The 18896-nt window shown below is 42.1% G+C and overlaps 1 protein-coding gene across 4 annotated transcripts; it reads left to right on the top strand.

Moving 5' to 3' along the window:
• Nucleotides 1-1861: 1861 nt before the first annotated feature.
• Nucleotides 1862-18413, top strand: csdc2a (cold shock domain containing C2, RNA binding a). 4 transcript variants are annotated; one of them, XM_054749028.2, is made up of 5 exons: nt 1862-2108; nt 8263-8342; nt 10388-10580; nt 10689-10811; nt 15082-18413. In XM_054749028.2, the coding sequence occupies exons 3-5, from the start codon at nt 10393-10395 to the stop codon at nt 15242-15244; spliced, it is 474 nt and encodes a 157-aa protein (XP_054605003.1). In that variant the 5' UTR covers nt 1862-2108; nt 8263-8342; nt 10388-10392; the 3' UTR covers nt 15245-18413. The 4 variants fall into 4 exon arrangements, with proteins under 4 accessions (XP_054605003.1, XP_015819160.1, XP_015819159.1 ...); XM_015963672.3 differs by having other exon boundaries at nt 1865-2108; nt 10293-10580; XM_015963674.3 differs by lacking the exon at nt 8263-8342.
• The last annotated feature ends 483 nt before the right edge of the window (nt 18414-18896 follow it).

The raw sequence follows: 18896 nt of genomic DNA, 5'->3' as shown, positions 1-18896 counted from the left end.
TTGATTACAGAAATAATCTGCCAATCAGACGAAGATGTAAAGCATCTTCTTCCTGTAAACCACTCCATGTAAAGTGTCCGTGCTCATTTGTGCATTTGTTTTCTCCCGATGATCTTTTCTGTGTAACAAAAACAGGAAAATGGATTGTAAAATAAATACATTCACAGATCTAACTTGGTTACATTGTGCTGTTTATGCATCAGAGGTGGGCTTTGATTAAATGAGATCTTTGTTTCCATAAAGTGGAACTGGTTTGGCTGTTTGTTAGAGGAGAATTTCACAAACCACTAGTCGCAATGCAATTAAACTTTAAGAGAATTCTTCCTGGATCTTCATCTAAAGCTGATTAACCTTTGGCAACATTCGTAGACATAAAATTGTTAAACATTAAGTGAGTTTCACTGATATTGTGCTACTGAGTTAACCCAACGTGAACACAAAGCACCATATGAGATGATAACTTTGCAGGGGTGTCCAGAGTGAAAGCATTTGCAGCTCTACAGGAGATTTTGTGTGGAACCTGGACTACAATTAAAAAATGAATGAAGCCTCCAGCTTGTTTAAATCTCAGCTGCTAGTTTTTTTTGACAGGCACAAGATGTTGGGGACATATTACTCCGGTGCTGAAGTCCTCCACTGGCTTCCAGTGCACTATAAAGCAAAGTAAGTCCTCATGCTTGCATGTAGGGCCCTTTACGACACTGCCCTCGATGAGAGGGACCAACACCTCTAATACAAACCAAGTATGTTGGATGAGACAAGCACTTCCATAACTTGTGTTCAGAATGAGCTGCCTTCTTATAAATTACTCTCACACACGTTTATTTAGGGTTTATATAGCTTTTCCCAGTCAGAATTGAGTCATGGTTGCTAAAAATGACTGACTAGTGATGTAGTAGGTGTAAAATATTTAATAAAATGTTGAGCTGCACGACAGGCTTTATTTTTACTCTCACATACTTAATGACCTGCTAGTTTCCAAGTGCATTATGGGTAAAAAGTGTCACCAGCCATCCATCATCATCATCATCATCATCACTTGTCAACAGAAAGCAATAGGTGGCGCCCCATCTAGCTTTTGTTGTCTTAAAGCAGTTGGGGGAAAGTGTAAGGGTGGACAAACAATTACTCCTATCTATATTGTTTGTTTGGTCACCTCCTACATTACCTTTGCTGAACTGCCACAGCTAATTAGTCCAGGGTATATTTCTGCACCGGGCCTGCTCGTTTGCAGCACTGTGAGTTGCTGCCTGGTTTATTACTGATAGTGTGCTGTTATGTTCATGGGAACCTGATTGCAGTGATTCTGAGTCAAAGGTGTTTTCTCCTGTGTGATGGGTTAAATTCAGGTCCAAGCTAAAGTACCCTTGTACTCCAAGCAGGAGGCAGTGCCAGCAATTTTGAAAACCACTGGGAAAAATAAAAATGGTTAACTTTGTTGAATCTGCCAGTTTCTTTGGTCACACAACAGAAATTATTAGCAAAAGACTTCGAAATTTTTTTCATTTTAGTTGTGTTCATTATGCTTGTGTTCAATTAGGAAATAATATCTTGATTAGGAGTGTGCATCCCTACAGATGTAATTCCACGTGGTCTGTTTTCATAGTGCGCCGGCTGTACAAAAAAGGGACATAGCTGTTCACTCTGAAATGACTCCAGTTGGGTTTGGAGTGAGGACCCCATCCAATATGGCGGCGACGCAGTTATGTCTATGGCAGCACCAGTCTACTGTTCGTCTATGTAAATGATGTCTATGGTGGTGCAGACAGGCAAACGCCTCTTTCTCTCTCTCTCTCTCTCTCTCTCTCTCTCTCTCTCTCTCTCTCTCTCTCTCTCTCTCTCCTCCTCTCTCTCTCTCACACACACACACACACACACACACACACACACACACACACACACACACACACACACACACACACACACACACACACACACACACACACACACACACACACACAATCCTTGCCTCCCACGCTCCTCATCCGCATCCAGACCCAGACCCTCGGACCTGCTCAGCCCTTTCTCCCCGGTGCTGAGTTCTGACCACATAAAAGTGGGAATCTTTTCATGACATTCGATCAGAGATCCGGGTGATTTATTTCACGGTGAGTATTCTTTCCACCGATTGGCTCAGTTTTTATTTAACATCGTTTGTTCTCCCATTATCACACAGCTTGTAAAATCATGGCAGCGTTTAAACAGTATTTTTTCCCCAGATTTGCCTTCATACCAGAATGCTACATTTCTATATGGATATTTCTTAGAGGTTTTGTTCTCATATTTTGGCACCAATCGAGCTTCCTTTCCCCTTTCTGTCTCACGAATGTTCTGGAAACAAATCGCCTGAAGGGTTCAGATTCGCCTATAAATTAATTATTCTCTGTAAATCTGACAGTTTGAGAGAGATTACACCATTACATGTGCTAATTTCCTCGCTGAAGAGGCTAATTTAAAGTTTAAATCCGGACCTGTTTGTGTCGGTCGGAGTTGACTACGTGTCTTTCATGCAGATGGCCAGTGTCCTGGTTTCGCAGGAGGGGTGCTGCTGCCTATGGCCCTCTTCTCTCCTAGCTCTCATCCAGTCCTGAACGGACACCATTTAAATTAAATGTTGCACGAATTAGCGCTAAATCTCCACTGCAGACGCATTAATTCAGCTAATAGCCACAAATAAATGGGCTAATGCAGGAAGAGCTCGAGCAGGAAAAGTTTCTGAATTATTTAAACCTCATTCATCATGTGGCTCCACATTTCTGCATCAGAAAGCCCAGCAGTTATCTAGTGTTATGTTTTGTTTACAAAGCTAATTAGCAGGCCAAACATTTGTTTATCAGTGTTGAAGTATACATATAAGTACATGACTATAATTATTTTAATTTATTTACACAGGGGAAAAAACATCCCCTAAAAAATCCCAGATAACGTATCTTATTTTTTTTTCAACTAGGTGACATGCTAGCTTGCTAAACAGGGCTAGCTACCACCAGCTATGCTAATGACATGCTAATAGGGTTTAGCTCATTTGCATTCAGATAAAACACTGTTGTCAGTTAGCTCATATAGCCTCACATGCAGCTTTTGGGAGTTTTTAAACTAAAGAAACTGGTTTCCACAATTTTTCACCTTGACCTATGCTACATCTGATCTTAGCAAATGTTTGGATAAGAACACTGTCCTGATTTGTTTGTTTTCTAGCTGAAAGTCATTAAAATATTAATTTGATTCAAATCAATTTATTTACAGGTATATGTAAATAAATAAGAATATAATGAATAAGTTCAATCCTGAAAACTCGTGGCATCACCCCTTAATCAGTTACAACTCAAACACCTGCAAAGCTTTCTGGTCTTAGTCTTAGTCTGGGTCTGTAGACTATACAATCGTGTGGAAGACCGCTGACTGAGCACATGTCCACAAGACAGTCATGGACACTGTCCACATGGGAAAGCCAAGGAAGGCAATTTGTTAAAGAAGGTGCTTGTTCAGAGTGCTGTATCTCATCTCAACATGTAAATAGAGATCTGAGTGTAAGGAAAAGGTCATGGTGTGTAGGAAAAGGTACAGCAGCAACAGGGAGAAGATTGTGAAGCTGTATTATTTCAGAAATCTGGGTGAACTTCACCAGGAGCCAACTGAGGCTGGAGTCAGGGCATTGAGAGTTGCTACTTAGACCACAAATACCACAATCCTTTTGCCAAACCACTCCTGAACCAGAAGCGTCTCATCTGGGCTAAGAAGAGCAAGACCTGGACTGTTGCTTGGTGGTCAAGTACTCTTTTCAGATAAAAGTTAAGTCTTCAGGTCATTTGGAAATCAAGGTCCTAGAGTGTGGAAGAAGAGAAGAGAAGAACAGAATCCATGTTGCTTTAAGTTCAGATTAAAGTTCCCAAAATCAGTGAATTGTTGGAGCTCCATGTCTTCTGCTGGTGTTGGTCCACTGAGTCTGCATTAAACAAACATCTACCTGGATCATTTCAAGCTCTTCATGTTTCCTTCTGCTCTCAAGCTTTATGAAGATGCTGATTTAAATTTCCAGCAAGACCTGGTACCTGCCAACACTGCCAAAGGTACTAAAAGCTGGTTCACTGACCATGTTCAATATCATTTATATGCTGATGACTGCCAGATTTACATGTCGGTTAAACCCTAGCAATCAATCCAGCCTCTTCTAGACTGCCTACGAGACGTGAAATGTTGGCTGGCCTCAAATTTCATCTCAACGATTCCAAGACTGAACTGATCCTGTTTAATCCGGTCAGATCTAGCCCATTCCAAACCCCAGATCTTTCATCTGTTTCTCAAAATCTAAAAACCGTTGTGACTAACCTGGGTGTAAAGATGGATTCATCTCTTAGGATGGACGCCCAGGTCAATGCCACCGTAAAATCCTGTTTTTTCCAACTCTGCCGTCTGTCCAAATAAAGAGCAGTTTTATCTAGGAAAAATTTGGAATCAGTTGTTCATGCTTTTATCACATCTAGGCTCGACTATTCGAACGCAATATTGCTGGGTGTCAATAAGTCAACCCATGCCAGACTTCAACTCGTCCAAAACGCAGCGGCTAGATTCCTCACACGTACTGACAGGCGCCATCCCATAACTCCAGTTCTAAAATTCCTTCATTGGCTGCCCATCACTTTCAGGGTCCAATATAAAATATTGCTTTTTGTCTTCAAATCCCTCCATGGTCTTGCCCCCGTGTACCTGTCTAATCTTCTTGTGATGTATACTCCCGGTCGCACACTAAGGTCCTCTAGCCTGTCGCTCCTCTAGGTACCAAAAGCGTGTTATAAATCATGCGGACAAAGAGCTTTCTCTGTTGCCGGTCCTAAAATGTGGAACGAACTTCCAGCCGCAGTTCGACTGGCATCTTCCTTGGCAGTTTTTAAGTCTAGACTAAATACACACTATTTTACCCTTGCTTTTAACAGTTAGCTGTTATTTTGGTTTTTACTACTCTTATTTTATCATCTATTGTAAGGTTTTTATCGGAACTTTTTTATTGGCTTGTTTCTTATCTGTTGACTGTATTTTATTGCTCTGTTTTATGTTTTTATCTCTGTTATTGTGCGACTGTTCAGCACTTTGGTCGGCCGTATGGCTGTGTTTTAAAGTGCTATATAAATAAAGGTGGTATGGTATGGTATGGTATGGTCTTAACGAGCTTCATTGGTCCGTAAACTGGTCTGACCTGAACCTTCCATAGAGAATCTCTGGGTTGTTTTCACGAGGAAGATGAGACACCAGACCCAACAATTCATATTCAAGTTTTATTATATGACCTGAAGGCTTTTGTCAAAGTAACCTGAGCTTCCATTAAACCTCAGCAGGGCCACAAGCTGAAGGGTTAGCTAACCTTAACTATTACCCAGGTTGATATGTTAGCTAACGCTAACAAAAACATGCAATTTTGGTCAAACTGACACAAATAGTTACACACAGATGTCCCAATGTGAACCTTCTATAAATCTGAGGTGCACCAAAGCATTGTGTCTCAGACATGCCCTTGATCCAACCCCGTTGGACTATATAAACCAATAATTCACCCACCTATGTACCATACCATACCATATCATGCCATACCATACCAACTTTATTTGTATAGCACTTATAACACCAGCAGGACCAAGGTGCTGTACCAGAACAAACTTAAAAATGACATGATTTTAGGTACTATGGTATTATTATTAACAGCCATAGAGTTAAAACAATAAACTAAACAGAATAAAACATAGATAAAATACCTTAAATGCAATTCAGATAATAATAAAATGGTCTAAAAGCTAGTTAAAAGTCAACATCTCAGAGCGTGTCAAAGGCCAGAGAGAAGAGGTGGGTGTTGAGCAGTGATTTGAAATCATATAGCGATGAGGCTTGTCTGATATTTAACCCTCCCACTGTCCTAATGGGTGTGACCCCGCGAGGAAAGTTGACCATTGAGCAGGGTTGATGGTTTATCCCTTGGGTCCATGTGGCAGGGGTGAGGAATGAGCCCCACCCTGCCACGTTACTCCTCTCTGACATTTCTCGGGTTCCTTTCCTTCAGGGTGTGGTTGGCACGTGGACCTCAAGAGATAAACCATCAATCCTGCTCAATGGTCAACTTTCCTTGCGGGGTCACCCGTAAAGACAGTGGGAGGGTTAAATGAAGCTCATTCCACAATCTAGGAGCTGCTACAGCAAAGACACAATCTCTGAGTTTACGCTTTGTTTTTGGAACAGTCAGGAGCAGCTTAACAGCTAACCGGGAACCGGAGGGGATGTGTGGGTGTAGCAGCTCGCACAGGTAAGGTGGGGCAAGGCATGGCCATTAAGAGATTTAACAGCAAATACAAGAACTTTATAACTAATTCTAAAAGGCACAGGCAGCCATTGCAATTCAGCCAAAACAGGGGAGATATGATTGATCTTCATTGTTCCTGTTAAGAGGCAGGCAGCTGCATTCTATACTCTGTAGATGAGAGATATAGGCGTCATTTATTCCTGCATACAGGCCATTACAGTAGTCCAGCCGCGTCGTAACAAAGGCACATATTACAGTTTCACAATGTTTCTGGGACAGAATGGGCTTTACTTTTGCCAGCTTCCTTAAATGAAAAAAGCTAGTCTTAACTAATCTAATGTGGTTGTCTAACTTTAATCCAGCATCCACTATGACCCTGAGGTTAGTAACACTTGGCTTAATATACTGGGCCTGAGAACAAACTTCTATGTTGGGTCTCGGAAAGAATCACCTCAGTTTTGTCTTCATTTAGCTTTAAAAGGAACTCCAGCTATGAGGGCGTATGTGCCCTAATAAACCACAATTTTTCTGTTGTACCAAACTATGTTGTTAGAAACACACAAAATATTGCTGTTTATTTATAAATCTATACTATTTAGTACATTTTTGGACATACATAGGTCACCATGTATTCTGCACGCAATGCACTCTGGGGGCGCTGACGTATTTTGGTTGTGCTTGGAAGAATAGCTATTGACGTCAGTGTTTGTTTACGCTCTCACCGTATTAATAATTAAGTAAAATGCCGTATTGTGCCGCTTTTGGAGGTAATTTCCAGTCGAAGGGCAACAAGGGGAGTGATGTGAGTTTACACAGCTTTCCCACTGGCATGAAGAGGAGAAAGCAGTGGGAAGATGCCTGTGGACGGATGTATCTTCCCAAAGATCCACGGCTGTGTTCCCAAAATCTTTCTCTTGATGCCTTTGAGGCTTATAGTCGACTACAACTACTTAAAGAGCTCATCAGAGCGGCTGGGTACAAGAGAAGGCAGAAACTAAATGCTTTACTGACAGTTTTCCCACACAAAGAGCCTACACACCCTCGGAGAGAAGAGAGACACTGGACGCTCTCCTGAGCTGACAACCCGCTCCTGCAGCTGCCGCTGCTTTCACATTGAGCGAACCATTAGACACGCCACTCGTCACAGATGAAGCTGAACATTCACCTCTCCTGTCAGTAAAACAAGCAGTAAGTGTAGCAATACAGTGTTCTCCAAATGTATATCTGCAAAAATGATTAAGGTCGTTTCACTAAAGTCGAATAGGAGACCAAACATAATCCACCATGATTCTAAACACAGGCACACCACAGGGCTCTGTGCTCAGTCCAACTCTCTTGACATTATTTACCCACGACTGCACAGCCCTCCACCCCTCAAACATGGTTTTGAAGTTCACAGATGATACCACCATAGTGGGTCTCATAACAAATGATGATGAGACCCTCTACAAAGAGGAGATACAGCACCTCACTCAGTGGTGTTCTTTGAACAACACCAGTAAGACCATGGAGGTCATAGTGGACTTCAGGAGGTCCAATAGGATAGAGCACCCACCTCTACTCATTTGGGGGTAGCTAGTAGAGCGTGTCGACAACATCAAATTCCTGGGCGTCCACATTACCTCAGATCTAACCTGGTCACTGAACATTTCCTTTTTGGTAAAGAAGGCCCAACAAAGACTCTTCTTCCTTTGGAAACTGAAGGGAGCCGATCTCTTACTCCTCTCTGACATTTCTCGGGTTCCTCTTCCCCCAACTGCTAAAGAACTTCTACAGAGCTATGATTGAGAGCATTCTATCACTCATTATGACGGTGTGGTATGGGAGCTGTACCGTCCAGAACAAAAAAGACCTGGCCAGGGTGGTGAAAACTGCTCAGTGGATCGTGGGGAGCCCACTACCAGATCTGGACTCAGTATATACTATCCGACTACAAAGGAAGGCTAACCGTATCGCTGCTGATCCCTTCCATCCAGGTCACAAACTGTTTATGCCGCTGCCATCCAGGAAACGGTACAGGAATATCAAGGCGACAACCACCAGACTGTAACTTGAGGTCAGTTAAGCTATTCCTGAATTAGCTCAGAGAGTTGCTTCAAGCAGCAATGCAGAGTTTTCCCCCTTTCTGAAATTGCGTACAATTTTTTAGAAATTCGTAAAAATGATAGTCTTACCTGGCAAGCCATCCTATATATGTGAATAAATGTGAGAATAATTTTTGTAAAACAACTTGGTTTAGTTCTAAAGGTGCACGTTCAGGAGCAAGAGGCATTGCTTTCTAGTAGTTGCTCAACCTTAATTCTGTCTTTTCTTTTTAGCTCAAAATTATTATTTTATCTGTGTATATTTTAATTTGTGTTCTCGTGTTTGTTGTTGTGCCATTTCATACTAATAGTGAAGAACACTGAATTGCCCCTCTCTTTGACATGTACTATATAAATAAAGCGGCCTTGCCTTTCTGCCATGTCTACAGAAGTAGGGAGACAAGCTTATGGTGCAATACATTTTCTGCCTCTAGGTGGTGCCTTCTGACAAGAAACTCAGCATTTCTACTTCAGTTTTTGATTAAATCTAATAATTGAAAGTTCATATCTGATGAGACCTTTTGGAGGATTTTAATATCACTTTCTAACATTTTTAGTTTGCATTCCTTTTGTTCATTTTCTCAAATCAACCTATGTTTCTACAACTGGAGCCAATTTTTTTCAGAATAACACCATCAGCTGTCACACAATGTGCTGCTTCAGTATGTTATTACAAATTTCAGACATAACAACACAAAGCAGGAAGACATTCATTTGGATACTTTGGGCCCAAATCCAAAAACCAAGCGAACATTTTGTTTTCCTGCACCAAATAGTTTCAAACCATTTGTCGGTTATTTTCCTCCCATGTCCGCTCAGGGACCTCATAAATCTAAACACAGTTTAAAAAATAGTTTTGATCTCACTTGTCTGTAGCAGTAATTCTTATGGGTGGATGCAAGGCAAGGCAAGGCAGCTTTATTTATATAGCACACGTCATACACAGAGGCAATTCAGTGTGCTTTGCATTCGCAAGAACATTAAAATCAACATGACAGAAAATACAATTTCAAATTTAAAATGAAACAAAGTTAAAGGGTGAGCAAATACAGTGCAGAAGGTGCAGCATAAGAACAGCTATTCAAAGGCTGATGAAAACCTAAAGGTTTTTAATTTAAACGTTTCTAGAGTTGGAGCACATTTGAGGTCATGAGGAAGCTGATTCCATCTGTGTGCTGCATAGTAGCTAAAAGCAGCTTCACCCTGTTTGGTTCTGACCCGGGTTCTACCAGCTGACCGCTTCCTAAGGATCTCAGAGCCATGCTGGGCGTATATACCCGAAGGAGAGCTGACATGTATTCTGGCCCAATGCCATTGAGTGATTTATAAACTAGTAGAAGCACTTTGAAATTGATTCTGTAGTTTACTGGTAACCAGTGAAGAGATTTAAGAACAGGAGTGATGTGCTTGGTTCTTAAGTTCTTGCTAAGACTCAAGCAGCAGCATTCTGAATAAGCTGCAGTTGCAACTTTTTTGGCAAGACCAGTCAAAAGACCATTGCAATAGTCCAGCCTGCTGTAGATGAATGCATGAATGAGTTTCTCTAGGTCTTGTCTGGACGTGAGACCTCTGAGTCATGCTATTTGATGCAGATGAATGAAGACAATGTGTTTTAAAGAATCACAAACACTTTTGTGATTTTGGCTTCAGCAGCTTAAAAGGAGCTTCATACTGCAACAAAACAGCCTTTTCTGGTGGAAACTAGACACATAAATGCACACACCAGAAATATCTATGCAAATATTGGCTATTAAACATGGTCTTTGTTTATTTGAAATTATAGCAAACATTTCTTTTTCAATATTGTGACAAGTGCAATTGCCTGCACGCATTTTTTTTTACGTCTGAAAAAAACGATGTGCTGACAGTTTTATAGATGAAGCTTACTTCTCTCTGACATTTCTCGGGTTCCTTTCCTTCAGGGTGTGGTTGCTTCACTTCTCTTCCTCCTGGCACTTGTGCCATGCAGGAAGTGTAACCCTCCACCTTCTCATTCCATATTATATTCTGATGCAAGTCAAGATGTCAGAAGACGATTCCTCACTGCCACCAGACCCGCCGTTACCTGTGACTTCCCCACGCACTCCTGTGCAGCTCTCCTTCCCCTTCCTGAGGGAAGGCAGCCGTGTTTGGGAACGGGAAAGGAAGCCACCACAGCCTGGAGAGCTGCCCAGCCCACTGCCCACCAAACGCACCCGCACATACTCAGCGTGAGTACAAACACTAAAGAAAAGCATTCAGTACTGGTCTTGTTTACATTCATACTATGACCAAAAAAAAAGCTTTTAAAACAATGTCTGTGTTTTGATTCTCTGCAGGACAGTACGAGCCAGATCAGGTCCTGTATTTAAAGGGGTGTGTAAAAACTTCTCCAGGTCTCAGGGTCACGGATTCATTCGTCCTTCTCGTGGAGGAGAGGACATCTTCGTACACATTTCTGAGTGAGTCACCTCACCGCATTGAGAATGCTTTTATCTCACGGAGTGATGTTTCTGGTACAACCAAGCATGCACACGCTGGTGAAATTATGCAACGTAGTGGAAAGTTATTTTTCTTATTGCAACGTTGAGGCCAAGGGCAAATGCTATGGATGTCAATCAACTATTCCTTCAAAGATGATGCATACTTTTTCTGAGTAAATTTAAGTACCTCTGTCGGTTCTTGACTCAAAGAATAGCCCAAGTCTAAAAAGTCCAACGTTAATGCCAAAACCGTTTCAAACAAGCAGTCATCTTTGTTTTTTCAGTAATATCGCGCCCACCAATAGAGCGCTGTGATTGGACTGCTACGGAACTGTGACCATTTTAGTTTCGCTCAGTTGCAGTAACATTCCGCCCACCTGACTGACATAGTGCTGTAATTGGCCCACCAAACCACTAGAGTGCTGTGATTGGACCACCATGGATGCCAGTCAATGGGGCAATCTGCCATTGCATTGTGGAAGAACTACATAAAACATAAAAAAAATACTGGCCGGGGCTGCAAGGTGCACCCCCGAAGAGTGAAGAGGAAGGGGGGGGAAGGAAGGAGTTAAATAGGCTGGGGGAGAAGGTTCGAGAGCGCGCGGCTGGAAGCTTGTTAAGTTTTTTGATCGAATGTGTGGCCCGCTGCGTCGGGATCTTCATTTTTTCACCTGTATTTGGAATGAAATCTGTTTCTCTACTGCGAGGAACGCAAACAAGTTCTACGTCTCTAGGGGTCTCCTCTTTGGTCGGCAATCCACCCAACAGGTGAGGTGCTGATTAAAATTATCCCATCCTTAGGTTAGAAATGACATCAGATGCTAATACCATCCTTTGCTACGGTTGAATTAGCTGTTCCTTCAGCATAAAGGGAACAGTTTATTACAGTGATTACCTGATGGCATTCAATGAGCCGGAAGGAATAGAGAGTGGGTTGGAATAATTTGAAGTCTTCCTTTGTGTCTGCTTAAACGAATTTTGGTCAGAATTAGAAGCCCTGGGTAATTTGGTGATTTGCTAATCAACTCTCTACAGAGTAAGGGTGTTTGTTGGTGACTGATGCCATGCTCACTACACCGATTACAAGTCAAACCCTGAGATTTGAATAACATCTAGAGGAGTGGAGCTAGCCTGGTAAATTGGCTTGTAACACCTCCATTTTAGTGACTGGATTGTGCCTAACACTAATCCTAACTCTAACCATAACCAGTCTATTCTTAACCTTAACTGTAACTAAAACGCACACACCATACCTCTAAAACTAACGAGTAGAGCTCTGTAACATTGTACCAAAGTGAGAACCAGCAAAATGTTCTCACTTTGCTCCTAATGTCCTCAGTTTGCTGGTAAAAAGCTTGCCATTGGTCCTCACTTTGATGTATAGATGAGCACACCCAATCCCACCGACACATCTTCCAGTGAGGAAGCAGAGTCTGGGGACTTTGGGTTGGCCTCTCAAATCTCTGGTGCTGAGGTCACTGAGGTGGTTATAAAGCTCCTCTGTGGCAAGGCCCCGGGATGGATGAGATCCGCCCGGAGTTCGCTAAGGCTCTGGATGTTGTGGGGCTGTGTTGGCTGACGCGGTTCTGCAATATCGTGTGGACATCGGGGGCAGTCCCACTGGACTGGCAGACCGGGTGGTGGTCCCCTTATTTAAAAAGGGGGACCGCAGTGTGTGCTCCAACTACAGGGGGATTACACTCCTGAGCCTTCCTAGTAAGGGCTATTCAAGGGTTCTGGAGAGGAGGGTCCATCAGATTGTTGAACCTCCGATTCAGGAGGAGCAGTGTGTTTTTCGTCCTGGCTGTGGAACACTGGACCAGCTCTATACCCTTAGGGGGATCCTGGAGGGTGCGTGGGAATTTGCCCAACCAGTCTACTTGTGTTTTGTGGATTTGGAGAAGGCGTTTGACCCCTCGGGGGGCCCTGTGGGGGGTACTCCGGGAGTATGAGGTACCAGGCCCTCTGATACGGGCTGTTAGGTCCCTGTATGACCAGTGTCAGAGCTTGGTCCGCATTGCCGGCAGTAAGTCGGGCTCGTTCCCAGTGAGAATTGGACTCTGCCAAGGCTGCCCTTTGTCACCAATTCTGTTCATAACCTTTATGGACAGGATTTCTAGGTGCAGCCAAGGTGTGGAGGGCATCCATTTTGGTGGCCTGAGGATCAGGTCTCTACTTTTTGCAGATGATGTGGTCCTGTTGGCTTCATCAGAACGCAATCTTCAGCTTTCGCTGGAGCGGTTCACAGCCGAGTGTGAAGCAGCTGGGATGAGAATCAGCTCCTCTAAATCTGAGACCATGGTCTTGATTCGGAAAAGGGTGGAATGCCTTCTCCGGGTCAGGGATGAGGTCTTGCCCCAAGTGGAAGAGTATCTCGGGGTCTTGTTCATGAGTGAGGGAAAACTGGAGCATGAGCTCGATAGGCAGATTGGTGCTGCATCTGCAGTGATGCGGGCGTTGTACCGGTCTGTCGTGGTGAAGAGAGAGCTGAGTCAGAAGGCGAAGCTCTTGATTTACCGGTCGATCTACGTTCCTACCCTCACCTATGGTCATGAGCTTTGGGTAGTGACCAAAAGAACGAGATCGCGGATACAAGCGGCAGAAATGATTTTTCTCAGAAGAAGAGGCTGGGCTCTCCCTTAGAGATAGGGTGAGAAGCTCGGTCATTCGTGAGGGGCTCGGAGTAGACCCGCTGCTCCTCCACATCGAGAGGAGCCAGTTGAGGTGGCTCAGGCATCTGGTCAGGATGCCTCCTGGACGCCTCCCTGGTGAGGTTTTCTGGGCACGTCCAACCGGGAGGAGACCTAAAGGTATACCCAGGACACGGTGGAGGGACTATGTCTCTCACCTGGCCAGGGAATGCCTTGGGATTCCCCCGGAGGAGCTGGCCCAAGTGGCTGGGGAGAGGAAAGTCTGGGCCTCTCGCCTTAGGCTACTGCCTCTGCGACCCGGCTCCTGATAAGCGGATGAAAATGGATGGATGGATATATATATATATATATATATTTATTATTATTATTTTTAAAGAATTGGTCCAAGCACTGAACCCTGTGGTACTCCACAAGTAACCCTAGAGTATGATGAAGATTTCTCATTTACATCAACCAAATGAAATCTGTCAAACAGATAGGATGTAAATCAGTCTAGCGCTGTTCCTTTGATCCCTACATGTTTAAGCCTCTCTAAGGGAAAATTTTGATCGACTGTGTAAAAATCAGCACTGAGATCCAACAAGACCGGAGCAGAAGGCTAAAAGATTCAGACTTAGATTTTAGTGAAGTGGTAACAAGAACCGCTTTAATGTTTTTAAAACTAATCATTTCACTGTAAAGAAATTGACCCAGAAGGGTTTTGGAGTTCAAGAGACTGCCATATAACACAACATTCCAGCAGATTCAGCTCATGTCCAGACTAGTTTATTATTGTAAAAAGGAGCTCTCCAAAGGATCCCAGATTTCCTCTGAGGGTCTTACAGCTATTTGTGTCAAAGCCAATAGTCTACTATTAGAAACAGTGTGCACAAATTTGACCTAAATGTAACATATCGTAAATTTTACCCATGTGCTAGTGTAGAACACAAAACTGTAGATTTTCCTGCAAATGTGTGGACAAAGAGCAGATGTTTAGCAGAGATGACCCGTGTACATAATAAAGAAGCAGTTTAGTTCTAGTAAAAGTATTATTTATATTTAAAATACTCTTTGATATCTGTATGTCATCTCTCCTGCCTTCATGAGCACAGACATAGCTCAAACCACGATAAAGTAAAAGGGGTGGTGCTCTCCAGCACCCAAACTATCTCATGTGAGGAATGCATGGTGGTGCAGTTGTTAGCACTGTTGCCTCGCAGCATGTTCTCCCCATGCATGCATGGAGTTTCTCTGGGTTCTCCACATTTCTCGCATAGATCAAAAGCTTTCATGTTAGTTTGGAAACTCTAAATTGCCCCCATATGTTAGTGAGTTTGTGACTGGTTGTTTGTCCCCGTGATGGATAACCTATCCAGGGCATCCCCATGACTGCTTTAGTTAAACGCAAGCTCCTCGAGACCCTAGTGAGGATGAAACAGTTTAATAGTAGATGAATACGTTATGTATTTCAGTAATCTTCGTTAAAATAAAAAAACAGCATGAAAACCAGGATCCCGGACAGGCCCCCTAAAAAAGAGAAAAACTAACAGGATGTACAGTTTCAGCATATACCAGCTTTGATTCTTAATTTCATCCTTACATTTCTATCTTTTGGACAGCATTGAAGGGGAGTATGTGCCAATGGAAGGAGATGAAGTCACATACAAGGTCTGCCCCGTTCCTCCCAAGAACCAGAAGGTCCAGGCTGTCGAGGTGGTCATCACCCACCTAAACCCGGGCACCAAGCACGAGACCTGGTCAGGTCAGATCATGAGCTCCTAGATGAGTAATCCACTCAGCTCAACTTCAGAAGTTAAGGGATTAATATATTTTATTTTAGGCTTTTCAGTTTTTTTTTGTGGTTCGAGGAATGGGGCCAGGTCTGGGTTACTGGGAGGGAATCTGAGCTTGCTTGCGTACTAAATAGCAGCCAATAGACAGTATGGTACTTGCTAGCTTTGAATGTACAGGCAGAATGTTTTTCTGTGAAGGTTTGGAAAGTCAAGAGGCAAAGACGTGGTGTCGGCATTCATGCCTTCACCCAATGGCAAGTCAATAGATGTTGCGTCTGTGATGTCATGGTTGAGCTGGGTTTTCAGCTACAAGAGGCTGAAATGTGTTCAGATCAAACTGGAAAATGCTGCCATACTGGTTCTTAGTGTGCCTAAATGACCTCCAGTTTGATGGAAGTCTCAGGTTTACTCCCAAACTCTCAGTAGCTAGGTAGCAAATGCTGCCAAAATCTGAAAATGTACGAAACTTACATGATGTCCATGTTTCATCATTTTCTTATTGTGTTTACAGCATCATGGACGGACATAGTTTTCTCTAAGTTTACATCAGTTTGACGTTACAGGAACAACTTATCTGATCCTACTTAAAGTCCAGTTTTTAATTTGTTCTAAGGTATTTAGGTTTTAAGATCTTAGGACAGTGCTCCTTCTTAGTATTGTAGCATCTACAGTTTTTGTGCAAGAATCAGGATTTACTGTAGCTATCTCCTAAGACAGCCGTAGGTTTCGGTGGTTGAGTTGGTGTAGAGACTTTGTGCAGGCTTGCCACTGGAGAAGGCCAGTGGGTTTTAGGGAAAGAGGTAGAAATCAGGAGAGAACAGGAATGGGGCAGAGGATGGAGTGATGATTAATCTTCATTGGTGCAGAGAGGCAGGAGGGCCAGGTTTTCAGTCAGCAGCTGAGAATCTGATTGCGAGACGTTTGATTAGTCAACAGATTTAGCTTTTTAGAAAAATATCTCATCAGTGTAGTATAACAGAAGTGATGGCTAGTTAGCTTAGTAGCCTGGTGTGATTTTACAAGGGCACATTTCATTCATTAGGGTATTCTTTTAAGTGTCTTAGGTGTTGTAAACCTATAAGCCTGTATCAGAGGGGTTCATCTTTTTTATGCCACAGTTTCTATCTAATCAGTGTTTGGTGGTTGGTACGGTTCAACTGTCAACACACTGCAAATGATCCTAGCATCCAAAACAATGAGATTCAAGGCACGGAGGTTTGATGCAATACAAGCAAAGATGTAATTCTATGCAAGTGCGTAAGATAAATTATTTTAATTTAACAAAAAATAAGACATTTCACAAACAGACCTTGTCACAATCTTTATTAGACCTTTCTTATGATTTGCATTCAGAGCAACAACACAGCATTTCAGTTATTTAACATGATTTTCTGCAGCAATGTGTTAAAAAGAAGAACTGACATTTTATTAGATGATAAACTCCCAGGATGTTTTTGTAAACTTGGAACAGCAGAGTAAGCTTTTTAAGCCTTTACAACAACAAACACACGGTTAAGCTAACAAAGCAGCTAAATGTAGCTAATCTTGAACAAATCTCACAAAATTTTCATTCATTTAAAGGGGCATTATGGAAGTTTGACAGCCAAAACATGTATAGAAATAATACATTTCTTCTTCATACATTCTCCTGCAATGCCCTGGTCCTGTAGAATGAGCCCTGGCATTTTTACTGTGATTGCCTGTTTTTCTGTAAAATCACAGAAAAAGAGAGCTGCTCGGGTCGAGCAGGCTGCTTCACGCACGTTCACGCTCAGGCATAGCCCGTAGCATTTGCTATCCGTAGCTTTAGCGGCAGAGAGCGAGGCAGTGCCACTTTGTCGCTGTTCCTAACGCCTAGTGACAAAGCTAGCTACATTTCTGAGGACCCTTAGCTACTTTCTTCTAGATAGTTCCTGCAAATTAGCAACAAAATAGCCATTTTCGCTCTGAACCGTTCTTTGAGCGTTGTTTCAGGTGTCATCAAGGATATAAATGTTACAGATACAAAGCACATCACTAGTGCTTTAGCTCACCTAGTTAAACGTTGGACTCCCGTGCAGAAGACCTGGGTTTGATTCTGGATGTGAACATAGTGAGTTTCTTTTTTTACATTAATGGTATATTTTTTTTACAGTAAGATGCCCAAATTTTTATTTGAGACTCGCCGATCGGCATTGAATTCACAGATAAAAAAGATGTGGGTTCAACTTTCATTTTGGAACAATTTTTCAAGCAAGGGAAGGGAATGATCTGAGCATGCAGGAGGACTGACCCATCTGCACGAGCCTACTATTGAAGCTGCCGTTACGCTTTTGGCCTGAGGGGGCAATCGCGAGAATAAAAATTCAAAACTCCGTAAAGTCCCTTTAAAAAAGAAAATCATGAACCAAAAAGGACCACTTGTTTCTGTATTTTACCTTAGCAGTGATCGCTGTAACTAGCTACAAACAGACTTTTACTTTTAACTCACAGTTCAGTTAAAATGACCTTTTGAAATATGTCAAATCTTAGAAAGTGTTAATTTTAGGTGAGGAGATGAACATGCGTTAAGTTTCTTCTGTTATTTAGCTAAAGACTTTGAAGAGCAGGGAAAACGCTTCCAGATGTAAGTTAAAACACTATTTATTGACTTATTTATTTTCATTTTTATCTTTGAAAATGTCAAGTGTTTAGCAGTGAAATGCTGTATTTCTGTGTATTTGTGCAAACCGACGCCTGCACACTTCGCTCTGATGATCCTACCCTGCTGCTGTCATGTCCTCATTAACATGCAGAAACGTTTCAAAATATCACCAGTTTCTAACTTTTACTTCTTTATTTTGTCTAATTTTCAGTAAGTAATTCATGTTTTAGATAAAACTCTGATTTGTTGTAATGGAAATTGGTTTGTTGTTTATTGTTGTAGCCTTTATTGTGTAGAACGTGTTGATTCAATGTCATCATGCAGTAAAACAGCTGAACCCTTCAGAGAGAGAGAGGTGTTGTCACATCTATGCATCTTTAATTTCTCTTCATTACTAATTATAGTAACGCACTGTATTTAGTTTCCTAACTGAGGAAATACTTCTGTTTTTTTGTGAGCACTTTTGTTTTTGTCACATCACTGACACTTGTCTTTCCTTGTTTAAAAGTTTAAATAAAGTTTTGAATAAAATGAACATCACATGTTTGAATATGCTTTCCTCGATTGCCTAAGTTTGTGGCATCAGATCAATGTTCAAGATGTTCATCTGCAAGATGTTAAGGCTTTTCTGTCCACTAGGGGGCACCATCGTGCAGCTAATCTGCTAATTTAGTACATACCAACTTCTGGTGTAAAACCAATGAAAGGCCAAATGCTATTGATCCATGTTTGAAAAGTATGCTAAAGCTAATATTTAGTGTTGGATGATGTTGAATTAATGTGTTTCTATATTTTGTTCACACTGTATTATTTTAAAGGGGACAAAGAATCTAAACCAACATTTTCTTGTTGTTTGTGAATAAAGACAGCTTGGGTGGTCAAAAGTAGCATGCCAAAAAGTCAAAGCCATGTGTGACCTACTTTTTATGTAAATCAGAAAGTTAAAAAATGCCAGAGAAATTTTCAAGATGCTTTACAGAATTAAAATGACCCCAAACTCCCATAACAGCATAAAAAC

This window comes from Nothobranchius furzeri, chromosome 16 (genome assembly GCF_043380555.1).
Source record: "Nothobranchius furzeri strain GRZ-AD chromosome 16, NfurGRZ-RIMD1, whole genome shotgun sequence".
Lineage (NCBI taxonomy): Eukaryota > Metazoa > Chordata > Actinopteri > Cyprinodontiformes > Nothobranchiidae > Nothobranchius > Nothobranchius furzeri.
This window is presented reverse-complemented; position numbering and strand designations above follow the sequence as displayed.